At 39.8% G+C, this 18,711-nt stretch overlaps 1 protein-coding gene across 1 annotated transcript in view; it reads left to right on the top strand.

Annotated features, from left to right (window-relative positions):
- PTPRT (protein tyrosine phosphatase, receptor type T) overlaps positions 1-18,711 on the top strand; it is an 885,105-nt gene that overhangs the window by 738,448 nt on the left and 127,946 nt on the right. The window contains exon 14 of the mRNA XM_027867127.1: positions 4,969-5,117. Coding sequence (XP_027722928.1) covers positions 4,969-5,117 — 149 coding nt within the window. The remainder of the gene's footprint in view (positions 1-4,968; positions 5,118-18,711) is intronic.

The raw sequence follows: 18,711 nt of genomic DNA, 5'->3' as shown, positions 1-18,711 counted from the left end.
AAGGAAGGAAGGAAAGAAGGAAGGAAGGAAGAAAGAAAGGAAGGAAGGAAAGGAAAGGAAAAAAGGAAAGAAAGGAAGAAAGAAAGAAAGGAAGGACGGAAGGAAGGAAGGAAAGAAAGAAGAAAGAAAGAAAAGAAAAGAAAAGAAAAGAAAAGAAAGAAAACTGAAACCTAAGTCTTAAGAGATGCCCACAGTTAGGTTTGGAATAATATGGTAAATAAAGAGATGAAAAGCAAAATAAGAAAAGCTCTCAGTTAAATTTGGGAATAGGATAATGACCAAGGTGCTTAGGGAAAAAGAGTAACTCTTTTTAACCTGTAAGTGTTTATCTGACCTGTTGGAGTACATCTCCTTAAAGTAGGGGGTAAGGTCATCTGCTGAGAGAGAGGAAGGGAAGAGAGAAGAGATCCAGAACATTTACTATGTGGAGCATGGCAGGGAGACACCCTAAGTGTAAAGAGCCAAGTTGAAATTAGACAGCATGAATTTATAATGGGCCAGGGCTGTGAAGTTCTGCCTCTTTAAACCACAACAGAGAAAAAAGATGGGGTGAAGGATGGGGGAGAGGTGATCCAGGGTCAGGGATTGGTATGGCAGACGTGGCAGAAGGCCAAGGAAGCAAAAACATTAAGAGTGGTGGTGAGGCCAGCATTGAATTGGCTGATTCTCAAGTCATGGCTAGGTAGGATGTCTGTGGTGTCCAGGAGGAAACTAATCGACTGAGAGAAGTGGGGAAAGGTTTGAAGTCCCAGTGAGAGAAGAGAGTAAGTTCACCTTACACGGAAGAGTGGAAAATGTGATGAGGGTGTGGTCTAAGAGGAAGCCTGGTTTCAAAAGACCTGGGTTTGAGTCCCAGATGTAGCATTTCCTACTAATGTAACTTTATATACTTTCCTTAGATTCTCTGAGCCTTGGTTTCATTAATTATAAAATGGGGGTAAAAATATCTGTACTTCTCACCCCACACAATCTGGTTCTAACCAATCTTTTCAGGCTCATTTTACATTACTTTCTCCCTTTCCTGCACCTACATTTCTGTCCTTCCTGAGGTTCCCTCAGAACAACATTCTATCTCCTACTCTGTGCCTTTGTGTAGATAGATGTATCTCCCATGCCGTGAACACGCTCCTGTATCCTTCCTCTTGGAATCACTTAATCAAGGGATTCAAGGTTCAGCTCAAATGCTAACTCCTGCAAATAGTTAATTTTTTTTATTTTCCTGGTTTCCCTAATTGTTAGTCCCCCCAATTAAATTTTACATTTTTTAATATATTCTGAATTTACGAATCAATATAGGTGTTGCTTTCTCCAGCAGAATGTAAACTCTTCAAAGATTGAGACATTTCATTTAAAAAAAAACAATCTTCATATTCCTAGCACCTGGCGTGGTAGCTGGCACACATTTGTGCTTGTTGAGATGAATGGAATTGATCTCTCTGAAGGTTCTAGAGAAGCAATACTCGGGTTCTTGTTGCAAATATTTCCAGGTGCAAATATTCCATATTGATTATTATTATTGATTCCATAATAATAGAATAATCCACAAATTGGTCTCAGGTAGGATTTTAGTACCCCTGCTTAATATCTTTCTTTTTTTAAAGAAGAGTCTTCATCTTGTATACATATGTCTTCCACTAGAATTTAGAATTGTGAATATATTGTAACAAAGAGACTTGGATATTTTGGTTTAACAGGATCTAGAAGATGTTTATGAGTTAAAAGATTTAATATGTTTCCATAAATGTCTTTGTTACTACTAAGCCAGTACCTATTTTCTATCTCAAGCCAGTATCGATTCTTTTCCAGCTTGGTGATTAACTCTCCTTTTTGTTTTTCATTCCATCCCCTTCTTAGATGGTATGAACAGAGCTGGCTTAATTGAAAATTGGCCTCACTTTTATTTTTCATTCCTCTCTGTCACCTTATTCCAAACCCAAGTGTGGGGATCCCACAAGGCTTATTCATTATCTGTGACTGCAGTGATGGGAGTGGTGATGATGCATTCCCCTGTACGGCTGCTAGGATTTTATAAACTTTTGAATATTATGCCCTGTTTGAGCAGAGAGAGTCCAGCACTGTCATTTCAAGTTGTCCTTTCTGACTAGCCCCACCCCCTTCATTCCTTCTTTGGTTACATTTACTTGATACCAGAACATCTAGAGGAAAAGTGAAAAAATTCAGCCGTGCCACCGGATAGATCTTCAACTACCCACCCATTCATCGTCATCATCACTCATTTATCAAATGCCTACTCTGGGTTTAGCTCCAGGAACCTAGCATCTTGCACAGCACACAGTAGATATTTAATAAATGCTTTTTGAATAAATGGAGTTGGATGACTAAAATACAGATTCTCCCTTCACAGAGCTTACAATCTAGTTGTTGTCGCTATACCTCAAGAATTGCCAAAAATACTTTGAAGCTACTAGGTGATCACTGGTTGAGTTTTTGCCTTTTCATTCAGATGTGTGCCAAGCACGGCCATGCTGTGGTTTTTCCTGGAACTAAGGATGGACTCATTCCTCTAAAAGCCAATTAGTTATCTGTGTCCCAGACCAAGTTTGCTATGGAATTCCGTAGTGCATGGGGTAGTTTGGTCAACAGCTGTACCTCTGGGAAAGCTTCCCTCTCTGGTTTCCATTTTTTTCCACTTTGGCAGTTAACTCTCTTTTATTGGCTTTCTTTTCATTTCCTGCTGAGATAATAGAGCAGAGCTAAGGCTGGAGCAGTGGCTCCATAATATATCTTTTCAAATTCCTGATTAAGAAGGTCACATATACATTTTTAAACACTTTACTTTCTGACAATAAATGAGGAATGAAAGTTTCAAATGCCACCCACAGGAGAGATAGGCATTATTCTTTCATTCTCCCTCACCCTGCCTTAATGACTCCCTTTGACAGAGAGGTCCATTTCTGGACTGATGTGTCATCAATAAATGGTGATCTCAAAAGCAAGGCCCATCATAGAACGGGGCATCTGTGTCATGTGGGTGATGGTACTGCAATAAAGCAGATGATACTCGACCTAAGATTGCCAAAAGACCTGGGTTTGGCCCTTGGCTCCGTGGGACTTTAAACTCCAAACTTCAGCCTACTCGTCCATAAAATGAGGAGAATGATACCTACACTGTGTATCTTACGGGGCCAGAAGAACAAAATGGAAGGATATACATGAAAATGTGTCATAACTCAAGAGCTTTTATTTTTAAAAAAAATTATTTTATTTTATTTAACATGAGCTTTTATTATTCATTCATTTCAATTCAGCAAACATTTATTCAATGTCTGCTGTGTGCAAGACTGGGCTCTAGGGATATGGAAAGCAAATGAAACAACCCCTCACCTCAAATTGCTTACAGTCTCCTGAGGGAATATTGCCAGTATATGAGTAAGTACACTGCAGGGAGTGAAAGAGGGAAAGGAGAGATTAGACAAAGTGCTCCAGGAATATTTAAGGAAGGAGGATAAACTAAGTGCTGAGGGGATCAAGAAAGACTCCCTGAAGGTCGTGGTACCTAGCCTGAAATGGAAAGATAATAAGGAATCTGAAAAATGGAGATGAAAAGGGAATAGAAAAGGTGGTCTGGGAGAATGCACAAGTGTAGGAGATGACGTATGGACTTTGGTGATCAGCTAGCAATATGATTGGAGTGAAAAGCGAATGGGGTGGAGAAGGACAGTATAAAAACAACTAGAAAGGAAAGCTGGAGTCAGATTATGAAGGACCTTAAATGACAGGCTGAAGAATGTGTATTTTAACCCAGAGGCAGGTGGGAGCCATGGAAGGATGTTGAGTATTCATTTACAAGTGTTTATTAGGTACCTCCAGGGTGCAGGGGTCTCTGTTACATGCTAGAAAAATGACAAAATTTAGTGAAGACCCCGTCCTTGTCTGCATGGAACATACAGTCTCATGAGGGGATAAGACACAAACACAGGCAGCTGTAATGTATAATATTACAGGAAAGTGCAATAAAGGGGCACAAAGCAAAAGCTTGTGAGCATCAAGTCAGGCAGACCCACCCAACATTCTATTCCCAATCCTTGCCAAAGCACTTTACTTTGTGGCTATAGCGGAATCTTTGTCCTATATAGGTAGGAATGAAAGCCAGGTTCTGCTCTTCTCTGGTCCAAGCTAATAAAAAATTCTTCTAAACTAAGATTTACTTAGCAAGTTTCATTCATGAGAATGGACTGCAGGCATATATGCCAGATTAAATAATAATGATAACCCACATTTCTATAATACTTGAAGTTTTACAAAATCCCTGCCTCACAAGGAGTCAGCAGAGTAAGAAAGTATTATTCAACCCATTTTGTAGATGAAAAACTAAGGCTCAGAATGGGAAGTGGCCACAGCCAGAGTTATAGTTAGTGAAATTGGCCAACATTATAGAATGTGGAACTATAAAGGATCTTAGAGACTGATTAGCCCAATTTTCTCATTATAATGGTGAGGAAATTAAGGGACAAAATGATCAAATGACCATTTGATCACACAAACAGCAAGGCCAGGAATCAAACCTACATCTTCTTCCTCTCAATTTGGTGCTCTTGCCATTAGACAACACCACCTTAATTCTCCTGACTCTAAATTCAGCCTTCCTTCCCTTCTAATCTCACCCAGAAAAGCCAGTAGCCCTCAATACCATAAAGTTCCCATTCTCTTTGAGAGTGCATATAACAGTGTGAAGTGATCAAACGATACCTTGTTTGGGCCTCGAGTACACATTCCACCTATTATTATTGACATCACAAGATTCAGCAGCCCCCAGAGCTTCTTCCCTGCCTACCCTGTTCCCAAATGTTCCCAAGAAAAGTAGCCATTTTTGTTGTTTGCATGAACCCTAAATGTGAACCTCAGCTCAGATACCCAAAAAGTTGAACCATGGCTGCTTTTCTTTTGGTCTTCATGCAGTTGAACCAAGCTGACCCTGGTTTCTCCTCTCTTAAAATTACCTTGCAGGAAACTAGCCAAGAAACAGAAGGAGACTCAGAGCAGCACCCAGAGGGAGATGGGGCCTGTGGCAACAACAGACAAGGCCACCACCAAGCTGAGCACCGCTCGGAATGAAGAAGGCTTTTCCTCCAGCACTCAGGATGTGAATGGATTCAGTAAGTAGAACCCTCCTATTACCAATAGCCGAGGGTCTCCTTCCCATGGGCACCATTATGTCATACCTACTGAAGGACATTCTCAATAAGACCCAGTGTTCTTGCGGTGTTGGTGGTGAGACTGAGATTTAAAACCTTCCTGTCTGAGGTATATCATGAAGAAACTAGCATGAGAAATCATACCCTTAGGTCTTCTCATTCCTGCAAAAGTAAGTGTTAAATACCTGTCAATTAATGTTTTTCACCAGGCTCTGAGCTGAATGAAACAATTATAATAATTATAACATGATAATTATTAGCTTTAGTTAATAAGTTAATAAATAATAGTTAGCTAAGTGGCACAGTGGACAGAGTGCTGGACCTGGAGTCAAGAAGACTCATCCCTGTGAATTCAAATCCAGCCTCAGAGGGTGACCCTGAGGAAATCATTTCACCCCTGTTTGCCTCAGTTTCTTCATCTGTAGAATGATCTAGATAAGGAAATGACAAACCACTCCAGTATCTTTGCCAAGAAAACCTAAAATGGGATCACAAAGAATCAGACACAACTAAAACAATACACCAACAACAAAAATAATCATAATAACTCCTCTTTCTATATCACTTTATCATTTACAAAACACTTTCCTCCCAACCATCCTGTGAGTTAGGTAATGTAGGTATCATGATCCATTTTACAGGGGGGAAAACTAAGGTGCCCAGTGATTAAGTGACTGGCCATGAACACATGATGGAAAGGAGTCTATTGAGTAATAAGTCCACCTAGGTTGCTGCTAATAGATGGAGTGTATCTTAGGAATCTATTTGTGTGATGACACATTTTCCCAAGTTTCCTAGAATGGGAAATCTCTTTCAATTGTTTTCAATTCAACAAACATTTGGAGGACAGGTTGGCATGTGATAGCATAATAGGTGGTATAGTGAATAGAGCCTTGGACTTGGAGTCAGAAAGATTTGCCTCAGACATTTATTAACTGCATGACCCTGTGTGAGTCACTTGACCTCTCCTGGTCTTAGTTTTCCCATCTACAAAATGGAGGTGATAATAATAACCCCTATTTCATTGGGTTGTTGATGAGATGATATATGTAAAGTGCTTTGTAAACCTTAAAAGCTATATAAATGCCAGTTGTTATTTCTTCAAGATCTTCTTTGCCAGGCATTGTGCTGGGTGCTATGCATACAAAATAGAAAGCAAATGGTCTCTGTCCTCAGTGAGAGGATGAGAAGAGGCAAGTGGCATGTACAGAGATAAGTAAATTAAAAATATTTACATGATAAATACAAAGTCATATTTGGGGAGAGAGCAATAACAATTAAGAGCATCAGGGAAGACTTCTTGGAGGAGGGCCACTTGAGTGAAACTTTGACCTTGAGGTTTCAGGGTCTTAGAGGTGTGGGAGGAGGGAGCACCGCTTAAGCAAAGCCATGGAGTCTGGAAGTAGAATGCTGCATTCTGGGCTACAGTGAATTTAGTATGTGTAAGAGGGAGTGATGTGTAATCAGCTTAGAAAGATAGATGGGAGCTAGATTGTGAAGGGCTTTTAATGTCAATCAGAGGAGTTTGTATTGTGAATTCTTTTTATATATAAACAAAAAATCCTTTTCCTGTCCCCACCCCCACCCCTTCTGGCTTTTCATTTGTCCTTGTGTCCACCGGATGTCTAGTCCTTAGCTCTCCTTGGGCTGCCCTCTGGAGCCAGTTTGTGCTGGCCTGAGCTGGTGCTCCCTGAGGGACTCCTGTCCTCAGAGTAGCGGTGAGCAGAGGGAATAGGGGAGCAAGCACCTCGATGGGATCTTTTAGTATTTGGCCACAGTATATCCAACTTAATTCCTTGTTTGCTGGAGTTTTGACCTACTCTTAGCTCCCACTGGCTGGCCTGAGGTTAGCTGGACTCAGGCCTAATTATTCTGCTTGTTTGGCTAGAGTAATGATAATAATGTCAGTATGCATCATACTATCACATTTTCAAATTCCAAAAATTTATAAGGAGATTATTTTTACTCAACTTGTGTGTCATCTGTGTGGTGCCATGGAAAGAACCCTAGATTTCAAGTCACAAGGCCTCAGTTTGAATACTTACTTTGTACCTTACTATCATGTCTGACCCAAAGCAAGGCCTGTAACCTCTATGAACTTCCATTTTCTCATCTTGAGGTGGGGGGTGGGGGGCTGGACTAAGGTTCCTTCCAATCCCTTATGCCATGATTCTCTTATTTCCTCCAGGAAGCCTTTCCAGATGTTAGGGCTCTCTCCCTTATCCTCAAATGCCTTGTACAGATGCTTATGATTTCTGTCTACCCACCTGCTAGAGTGTAAACTCCTTGAGGGCAGGGACTGTTTTCATTTTGTCTTTGATCTCCAGTCCCTAGCACAGTGCTTGACACATAGTAGGTACATGAATAAACGGCTGTTTATTAAGCATTTACTATGCACCAGTCGCTGTGCCAAATGCTTAGCCTAGATAAACTACAGCAAAGCAGTGCCTGTACTCAAGGAGCTTAAGATCAAATGGAAAGACAACAGATATAAGAGAGTAATGGCCAGGGAAGAGAGTTATGCTCTGGCTAGTAAATGGAATAACAGGGTAATCTGCTGATGGACCTTTTCTATTGGCAATAGAGGAATTGATTTGATTGTAGTTTTCAGATCAAGAGACAGAAAGGTGGAGAGGGGGTATGTTCACAGAAGCAGAGTGGAAAATGACTGGGTAAAGAGGAGTCTGTATGGTCTCAGGAGTGCCCAGCCAAGTGACTTAATAAGTGCTTGTTAGCTTGAATTTCAGAGAAGGAAATTAAGTGGCAGGAGGGTATGTGGGTGGACTTAGAGGTGCATAGATCTGGAGTTGGAAGAGACTTTAGAGGCCATCTAATTGACAGATGAAGAACTAAGTTCAGTGACTTGGTCAAGGTCATACAGGAACTTTCAGCAGCTGGATAGGAGGGGATTGAGAAGAATGTAGAGAAAACAAAAAATAAAGGAGCTATGTGAAGGGAATAGAAAGAAGGGTTGGATTAGCCATGACTTCCATGACCCAGACAATCTGTATGAGATGTTTGCTTACTTTGGTTATTTATTTGGGCAAGTCATTAAATCACTCTGAACTTCAGTTGTCTCATATATGCAATAGTCCCTTCTTGGTCAATCAAAAGGTTTGGAGAAAGTGGAGGGAGGGATATCACATGAGAACAAGGGTATATAAGCCCCTTGGTTAGCTGATATCCCTTGCTCCAAGAACTGCATGGCCAAGGACTAAACTCAGATCCAAAGGGCATTTATTAATATTTGGGGAAATGTCCATGGAGGACTTGGGCTGCTATGAATCCCTGGCTATTTCTTATAGCCATAAAGTGTAATCCTGAAATTTTGAGTGACTTTTCCCCAATTAAGCAGCCAGACACTGAGCGCAAAAGGTAGGAAAGAAGAGATTAAGCCCCCCTTTCCACAGCAACTTTAAGTATATGACTTGAAAATTTCTTGTTCTTAAGAGTCTAGGATCTCAAAGTAAAAAATCAACATTGCACTAGAGCACAAAATGTACTTATTAAGCATTTATTAAACACCTACTATGCACAAGGCACTGTTCTGAGTCCTGAGGCTGCACAGACATTAAAAAAAACCTCCCCTGCTCCCCCACCCTCCACTCCAAGACCAGGATCAGCTTGAATACACCACCAAAAAAGCAGTGTGGGGGAAAAGGATGAAAGAAAATTCTGTCCAATTGAATTAGGTGTCTGAAGGAGCCAGAGTCAGCCTACCCGAGTGAAAAATTGTCTTGATTCAATTTACTGGCAATGGTTGGGGGAAAGTTTTAAATCCAATGGCTGATTTGGTGTGATCATTAAGACACTTCACATGCATTTGAATCAAGTGAAGTTTCTAGATTCTGTCAGAATATTTGGTGCTGCCTCATCAGATATACCACAGAAAGGATACAGGATTTTTTTTTTGTTAACCCTGGAATGCATCAGATGCCTTTTAGCATGCCCCATGAAATCATTTTGATGAATGTTTATAAAAACTTAAGCAATGCTTGCTCTTGAAATGTAGAAATTGCTTCTGAAATTACCTTGATGTATATCAAATTGAATCTATTTTTATGGTATTAGGGAAGAGTGTCTGATTTCAGTATTGGCGGCTTTTGGAGGCACGGAGATCTTGTGTAATGGTGAAAAAAGCCATATTATGCTGCAAACTGAGTAATTGTCGCTCTGGAAAAGATTAGGGGAGAACATGCCCTGAGAACTTATTTCATTATTTCCTATGCTGTCCCTGGCCTAATTGAAATTCTGCTTCTTACTGTGGGGGGGGTTGCTTTTGGTGTTATTTCTGCTAAGAAAATCCTATGGCCTCAATTCCACTGTAGCACTGGAAAGCCCAGAAGTCATCACAGGGGTCCCCAACGGCCTCACTGCTTATTGCTCCTGGTTGTGATGGTGTCCGGCCCCAGGCCACAATTTCGGAATTTTTCATATGCTTAAAGTCAAACATTTATTTTTTTCAAGGACCAGCAATTGGGCATTGGCTTTTATTGAACAAAATAATTGTTTTTAATCGTCATCTACATTTGCTTTTATTACTCTGCTGTAATTTTATCATAAAATCATGTTAGTGGAGCTGGAAGGGACCTCAGAGACCATCTAGCCCAACTCCATCATTTTGTAGATGAGGAAACTGAAGCCTAGAAGGGCTGAGTGACCTCCTCAGGATCACACAGGAAATAAATAGCAGAACCATATCCTGAACATTCCAAGTTCAGTGCTCTTTTCCAGTGTTCCATGGGGTCCAGAGATGGAGCATTGTGTGTGAAGGACAGCAAGGAGGCTAGTATTGCTGTATCTTCTGTGTGTATGCATGTGTGTTTGTGTGTGTGTGTGTGTGTGTGTGTGTGTGTGTGTGTGTATGTATGAGAGAGAGAGAAGCCTGCATTGGTGGAAGGAGTTTCTAATCCATATGAATCATAGACCATTCAGGCTTATGTAAAGGAAACATCTCTGTGTCTTGCATACCGAGTATCATCTCCTCCTTGTTCATTTTCTTTCCAAAGAAAATACTTTGAAGTAAATCTTCGTTGAATCCCAATTAGTTGGGTACTGATGCTGAGTTTGGGGATATTTGTTTAACACCCTCTCTGGGATAATATTTGACTGATTCCCCTGAGGTTTCCAGTGGAATCATAGGACCATATATTTAAAGCTAGAAGGGGTCTTAGAGACCACCAAGTCCAACCATCTCATTTTACAAATGAGGAAGCTGAGATGTGGAGATAAGGTAGGGGACTTGCTTAAAGTTATGTAGGTAGTAGGGGACAGAGCTAGTATTCAAACCCAAGTCTTCTGGCTCTCTATTCAATTCCCTTTCTAATATATTTCTAATTATGCCACCTCAGGCAGAGAGGAGGATGGGCAGGGGAGGAGACCGTTACTTGGCATGAAGACTGACACAGGCAAATAGAAGAATATACAGCAAGATACTAAGAATGACAAACAGTTTGGTTGGGCTGGATTGGAGTGTGTGCATTAATTATTCTATCACACAGCTATCTAGTGGATCAGAGAGGTAATATGTGATAGCAGAAATAGCAGTAGATTTGGAATCAATCAGAATTTCACATTCTATTTCTGCCATTTAACTAGCTAAATTAGGAGGCTTTAACCTTTTTTGAATCATGCACCCCTTTAATCTGGGGAAGCTTCTGAATCCATTCTTCAAACAATGTTTTTAAATATGAAAGTTAAATGTGTAAGATTACAAAAAAAGTAAATAATATATAAATGTAGTTATCAATTTTTTTTAAGTTCATAGACATCAAGTTAAGAACCTTGCACTATATGGTCCATGGTATGTGTCGACCTTCTCTGAGCCTCAATTTCTTATCTGTAAAATGAGACTAGTAAGACTTGTATTGCTTATTTCACAGGATAAGTACGAGAAAAATGTGTGTGTTATTACCAGACTCATATATAAAGGCTTTTTCAAATGGATAGGACCTGAAAGAGTTTGGGCTCTGCTAGGGGAGCCTTCAAGAACTCAGGGCCATCTTTACTCTGTGAGGAGGCATTTGGATAGGCTTTTTGTGGAGGATAAATGTCAATGCACTCTCCCAGTAGAAGCCATCATTATTAGAAAAGGGTACTTTTTTAGGAATCTTAGGGATCAGGAGAAATCCTTATCAGATGGGAGAATTTCACAAAGAAGAATGCCATGTGAATCAGCAAGCAGAATTTTATCCATGATTATTTTGGGGGTGGGGGTTGGGGGAGATGTTATATAATTAAAGAAGTCAAACCATGAGAAAAATGGACTGAGACATTTCCTTAGCAGGAGACAGATATGATTTTTAAAAAATAATGAACCCAATTCAGCCAGAACATAAAGCTATTCCACAGGAATACATAAAGCTTTTGAAGGAACTTCCTTAACTCTTTTAGGCCTTCAAAGTTCATACATTCTAAAATCATAAGGGATGGGCTTGTGGTTCATTAACATGGGGATCTCCCTACCATCGAAATTCAGCATCTTCTCTAAGCCCTTATTGTCTTAGATGATTGCCTAGAGTGCTGAAAAGTTATGTGATTTGCCCAGGGACACAAAGAGCATGTGTCAAAAAGTGGGACACGAACCTAGCTTGTCGTGGCTCTGAGACCAGCTCCCTCTCCACTGTGCCCACTAAAGTGATCTTAAAACACATTCCTGGGAAATCCAGGCCCATTCTGGGGCCCAGAAGTAGGTATGCAGGACAAAGAATACATGATGTTGATGTAACTTGAGAAAGACTCCAAGAATATCCCAAGAGATTGGGGATAATTACAACTTAACAAGATGGGAGGTACCTAGACAAAACATTTTCCCCCAAAGCATTTTCCATGTGTAGACTTTCTTTTTTTTGACTAGACAATGGGGTTAAGTGACTTGCCCAGGGTCACACAACTTGTAAGTGTCAAGGGTGTGAGGCAGAATTTGAACTCAGGTCCTCCAGACTCCAGGGCCAGTGCCCTATCCACTGCGCCACCTACCCGCCCCACTCCATGTGTATACTTTTAAGAAAAAAGAAAAAAAAGAAAAGAAAAAGTCAAGATTCCTGCTGTGAATCAAAAAGTCACGTATAAATATAAATAAAATATATCAATATAGTACGTGCCAGGTTGCCATTAGCATCATAGACCTAGACCTAGGAGGAACTTCAGACACCATCTGGTCCAACCTTCTCTTTTTTTTTTTACAGAAAAAGGAAGTTGAGGCCTAGAGATCCTATGTGACAGAGATAGGATCTCTGGAGGCTGCAGGTTCCTCTATACATCTCTGTCAAGTCAAGAAGCATTTATTATTTATTAAGCGCCATGACTATGCTAAACACTAGGGGTCTAAAGAAAGACAAAAACATGGTCCCTCCTCTCAAGGAGTTAACATCACACTGAGGAATACAACATGTAAGCTACTATATACACACAAGACATATATACAGTATCAGTGGGAGATCATCTCGGGAGGAAGGCATTAGAAGGAGACAGCCCAGGGGAGGCTCCTTACAGACGATGGGATTTTACCTGATATTTGAAAGGAGCCAAGGGTCCAGGAGGTGGAGAGGAGGAAGGAAAGCATTCCAGACACAAGTGGCAGCCGGTGAAAAAGCATGGAGTCCAGAGATGGAGCATTCTGTGCAAGGAGGGTAGTATTGCTGGCTCATAGAGTACACAGAGAGGAATGAAGTGTAAGATGATTGGCAAGGCAAGAAAGGGACATGCTGTGATGGGTTTTAAAACCAAACAGATTTTTATATTTGATCCTGGGGGTAATAGAGAGTCACTGGAGTTTTTGAGTAGGGGAGTGACATAGTCAGACCTGTACTTTAGGAAGATCACCACGGCACCTAAGTGGAAGATGGATTGGAGTGGTGAAAAACCTGAATCAGGGAGACCAAAAAGAAGGCTATTAACCTTTGAAAAACATGTTTCAGTGGCTCTCAACATTCTTCTTTCCTTTTTGGCACCATTACCAATCCCCCCACCCCCTCCCTTGAGTTCTAATATCTCTCAATGTCCCATGGATTCACTTGATTTCTGTTTGATCTATTCTAATTTTAAAGGAATCTGTTACTTGGATAAGGTTTGCCACCTTCTGTTCTAGGCTATTTATTCTCCTTCCAAGTTTTTATTTCATTGTTTATATCTTGTTTCATTTCTCTTCAATATCCCTGTCCTTGTGGAAAATTTATTTTTTCCTTTGAGTCTTCTTAAAGTTGCTATGGAGTTATTCTCTCCTTTTAGGTTGGCTTTTGAGTTTTGTCTCAATCTTTTATAATCTTTATTGTAGTCTGTTGTTTTCTTGTGCCCACTCATCTCTCTAGCCTTATTTCCTCAAGTGGAGCTTTGTGCTAGGGCAAGTAGCTACCTATTGCTTCCAATTTAGGTGGGGTGATAGCCCTGTTTGATCTCAGGGTGGGGAACCTGCAGCCTCCAGGCCACATGTGGCCCTCTAGGTCCTCAAGTGTGGCCCTTTGACTGAATCCAAACATTACCTAACAAATCCCCTTGATAAAAGTATTTGTCCTATTTGGACTCAAAGGGCTGCACTTGAGGACCTAGAGGGTCACCTGTGGCCTTGAGGCCACAGGTTCCCCACCCCTACTCTAGACCTAGTTCATCTGGGTTCCTATGCTGACTTCTGCCTCCCAGAGTTATCCCATCTCCTCCATCTGAATTTTTGAGGTTCAGAGTGCTAAATTTTGAGAGACTCCTCTATGGTATCTTAGAGTGCTAGGGAGCTTGGAAGCCTTGGACCTGGGTATCCCAGTCTGAGTGCTGCCATGCCTGAACTGGTGAGTGCCTTTCTAGTTGTTCCCAAGGTCTCTGCTGTAGGTTACCAACTGCCCTAGGACTTTATCATGGAAGCCTTCCATTCTTACTTCATCCATACAGAGAGCTTTTCAAGCCACTGATGTCTCCGGTCTCAATGAAAAACTATTATTTTGTTTTCAATAACTGGTGCTGGCTTTTGTGGCATCCTTCTTTCCTGTTGGCTGTGGGCTTCGGGCTGCCTTTTTGTGCAATTCTAGTGTGGAACAAGAAACTATAGTGTTTTTTTTTATTTGTTTTGTTTTGTTGTTGTTTTTTGTTTTGTTTTGTTTTTTTTGTTTTTTGTTTTTTTACTGAATTTCTTGATTGTTACTCCATCTGGAATGATTTTTAGGTTTTTGCTGAGTGGGTATTTCAGAATTGGGTTCCCTGCCTCTATTCAAGCAGCCATTCTGGCTGCAGGTCCTTCTTCTGAATTCTTTATAGTCATCATTTCTTATGGCATTATAATATTCTATTACGTTCATGTACTAGAACTTATTTGGCCATTCCTCAGTCAATGGGAATTCATTTTGCTTTTGGTTCTTTGCCACCATTAAAAAAAGATGCTAAGAATATTTTGGTATTTATGGGATTTTATTTCTGTATTTGGCCTTCTTTTAGTACATGGTTAGTAGTGGAATCTCTGGATCAAAGGGTATGAACATTTTAGTGACTTTTTAAGCATAATTCTAAATCGCTTTCCAGAATGATCAGACCAATTCACAACTCTGCCAACAATCAAAGTTAGTGTACCTTCTTTCCACAATTACTCCATTGTTGACTATTCCCATCTTTCACCACTTTTGTCAACTTTCTAAGTGTAGGGTGAATCCTTAGAATTGTTTTGATTTGTATTTTTTTTATCATTGATGATTTAGATAAGTGTTTCATATAATTAAGATTCTTTCTTGAAAACCATTTGTTAATATCCTATTGCCATTTATTCTTTGGGGTAGTTATTGACCATATACATTTGTGTTAGTTCCTGGTATATCTTGGATATCAGAACCTTATTAGTTGTATTTGATACAAAGATCTTCCCCCCAATGGATAATTTCTCTTCCAATTCTAGTGGCATTCACTTTATAAGAGTAAAATCTTTTTAATTCCTTAAAATGATCTATTTTATCATTTTGTGATTTCTTCTATGACTTGTTTGGTTAAGAATATTCTTCCTATTCATAACTGTGAAAGTAACTGATCTGGTTCTTTTCTATTTGTTTTTATGTTGTGACCTGTAAGTTGAAGTTGTGCATACATTTTTAGTTTACTGTGGTATTTGTTATAAGATGTTCATCTAGACCTAATTTCTGCCAACCTGCTTTCCAGTTTTCCAAGTAAATGTGGCAAAATAAGGAGCTCTTCCCCATGTAATTTATATTTATAGATTTATTGAACACTGGATTATTGAGTTAAATTGTTTTTTGATTCTTCCATGTCTAGTTTGTTCCACTTATCTACTTTTCTATTTTACTCAATAATTTTGGTGATTACTATTTCACAGTATAATTTGAAGTCTGTAATTGCTATTCCTCTTATGTTTCTACTTTTTTCAATATTTCCTCTGAGAGCCTAGATTTTTTTTGTTCTGAATGGTTATTGTTGTGTCTAATTCTGTTAAATATCCATCTGATAGTTTGATTGATATAGCATTAAATCTGTAATTTTTGTTAAATTTCCATTGTCCAAAGAGCCCTGAGAAGTACCCGTAGAAAACTGTAAGAACTGAAACCTCCCAGGTTTTGTTGGAGAAAGAAGATTCTGGCTAAGATATGCCAGGTGACTAAGAACAAAATTGTCGGTCAGCATTTATTAAGCACTTGCTACATGTAAAATAAGAATAATAGTAGCACCAACTCTCAGGATTCTTATGAAGCTCACATGAGATCATGTTTGTAAAGCACTTTGCAAACCTTCTAGCCATATGTGAATGTGAGCTATTACTATTATTAGCTTCTCTAGACTATGTACATTCTTTAAGAGAAACCACACTTTCCAATCACAGATCTTTCAGTTCCTGTTTCCTTTCAGATGAAATTAGCATTGTCTCAGATGACTGTAGCACAGTCATCCTAAAGGGTAAAATGTTTTAACGTTTCCCAAAACTTCACACAGTTAACAAAAACATATAACTACTTTAGTCTCAAGAGGAATGATGGGTCTCCAGATAGGACCCTAGCATTTGAAAAGTGCTTGCTAAAGGAATCAAGTATAAAGAGGTTGTGGAGAAAGGTGGATATCAAGTTGCCTGTGGTCCTTTTAACTAGCGGAAGAAATGCTCAGATAAAAATTGTAGTTTCAGTAGTTTGAAAGTATAAAGGTAGATAGCAGAAAGTTTCATAATTCCTGGGAACTAAGAGGTATGCACACTAAGCATAGTTTTTATTCCATTTGATTTCACCTCCCACCAAATAATAAAGAGTTCTTTGTATTTGTTGAGGGCAAGACTGGCCTGCAGAGCATAGGTTTCCCCAACTCTGTTTATGTGTCTCAATGGCTATCATTAAACTATGTTCAATCTTCCAAAGAGACTTCTGAAGCTATGATGATGTATGAAATCTTCATACAAGCAGTTTTCTTATGCAAGTCTAGGCAATGGCAGCTTTCTTTGGCCTTCCTGAAGTCTTGGGGGCTTAGACTACAAGTTGCTTAAAGTATTAGGATATCATAGAAACACAAATTTAGAACTAGAAGGACATCAGAGGTTATCTAATCAAAGCCCCTCATTTTCAAGATGAGGAAACTGAGTCCTAATGACTACCAAGTAGGAGCTTACATTCTACTGGGGTGGGGGTTTAGGGAAAAATAAGTTCACAGATAAGTAAATACAGGGCAAAACATAGTAAGTGCTATCAAAGCACTAACAGTTGGGGCAATCTGGACATGTTCTTGTAGGAGGTGGACTTGAATTGAGTGAAGTTTGTTTTTTACCTTAAAGGAAGTATGAAATCCCCTAAGGGATTTGAGCAGGAAAGCAATGTGTTCAGGTCTTCCCTTTAAAAGTATCAGTTGGCTGAGACAGAACCAAGATGGTAGAGTAAAGGCAGTGATTCACCTGACCTCTCCCCTAAACACCTCCAAATACCTTTAAAAATGACTCTAAACAAATTTTAAGAGCATCAGAAACCACAAAAAGATGTAGTGAAACAAATTTCCAGCCAAAGACAACCTGGAAGGTAGACAGGAAAGGTCTGTTGCACTAGGGGAAGAAAGGAGCACAGTCCAGTGCTGTGATAGCACAGCCTGGGCCACAGAAAACCAGGAGAAGGGTTTGGGACTGAGTGCTGATAGCAGCAGCAGGGACAGCAGCTGCTTCCAGAGCTCTCAGCCCACAGATGGTAAGTGGGTTGAACAACTGATCAGAAGGAGATTACAGGGGTCTTTTTGCTAGCACTAAGACAGGACTCTGCTACTTTGCCCATACTCAGATGTGGGTCCCCAGTCCTGGATGGCAGTCTCAAGGTGAGGAGGAGCACAAGCACACCAGAGCTTGTAGCCACAGTGGAGTAGGGACCCTCCTCACAGTTCCAGGGCAGAAAAGAGTGCTTGTGGCTGCTCACAGACCCAAGCACAGGCCGGGAGAGTAGTAAACGCTTCTCCTTAGATCATAGCACCTTGGGAGAACCAAAAACTTACAGGTCCCTAGAAATATCTCTGAAAACAGCTGAACAAAACCCCTGAAGCTTGGGACAGTGTGCCCTCCACCCTAGAAGCAGAGCCCTATTTAACAAACAGTTAAAAGTCAAGTAATAGGCTGGAAAAATGAGCAAACAATGAGAAAAACTCTGATTATAGAAAGTTATTATGGTAACAAGGAAGATCAAAACACACGCTCAAAAGAAGACAGCAAAGTCAAAGCTCCTACATCCAAAGCCTCCAAGAAAAATATGAATTTGTCTCAGACCATGGAAGAGCTCAAAAAGGATTTTGAAAATCAAGTAAGAGAAGTAGAAATCAAATTGGGAAGAGAAATAAGAGTGATGCAAGAAAATCATGAGAAAAGAGTCAACAGCTTGGTAAAAGAGACACACACACACACAAAAACAAAAATACTGAGGAAAACAACACCTTAAAAAAAAACAGACTAGGCCAAATGACAAAAGAGGTCCAAAAGGCCAGTGAGAAGAATGCCTTAAAAAGTAGAATTGGCTAAATAGAAAAGGAGGTACAAAAGCACACTGAAGAAAATAATTCCTTAAAAATTAGAATGAAGCAAATGGAAGCTAATGACTTTATGAGAAATCAAGAAATCATAAAACAGAACCAAAAGAATGAAAAAAAAAGAAGACAATGTGAAATATCTCTTTGGAAAAACAACTAACCTGCAAAATAGATCCAAAAGAAATAATTTAAAAATTATTGGACTACCTGAAAGCCATGATTAAAAAAAAAAAAAGAACCTAGACAACATCTTTCAAGAAATTATTGGGGCACCTAGGTGGTGCAGTAGATAGAGCACTGGCCCTGCAGTCAGGAGGACCTGAGTTCAAATCCATCCTCAGACACATAACGCTTAATATCAGTGTGACTCTGGGCAAGTCACTTAACTCCGATTACCTAAAATAAATAAATAAATAAATAACAAAGAAAACTGTCCTGATATTCTAGAACTAGAGGGTAAAATAGAAATTGAAAGAATCTACCAATCACCTCTTGAAAGAGATCACAAAATGAAAACTACCAAGAATATTAGAGCCAAATTCAAGAGTTCCCAGGTCAAGAAGAAAATATTGCAAGCAGCCAGAAAGAAACAATT

The sequence above is a fragment of the Vombatus ursinus genome, unplaced genomic scaffold, assembly GCF_900497805.2.
Source record: "Vombatus ursinus unplaced genomic scaffold, bare-nosed wombat genome assembly UNPS02014785.1, whole genome shotgun sequence".
Taxonomy (NCBI): Eukaryota; Metazoa; Chordata; class Mammalia; order Diprotodontia; family Vombatidae; genus Vombatus; species Vombatus ursinus.
The sequence above is the reverse complement of the archived record's forward strand: the minus strand, read 5'-3'. Positions and strand labels throughout refer to the sequence as shown.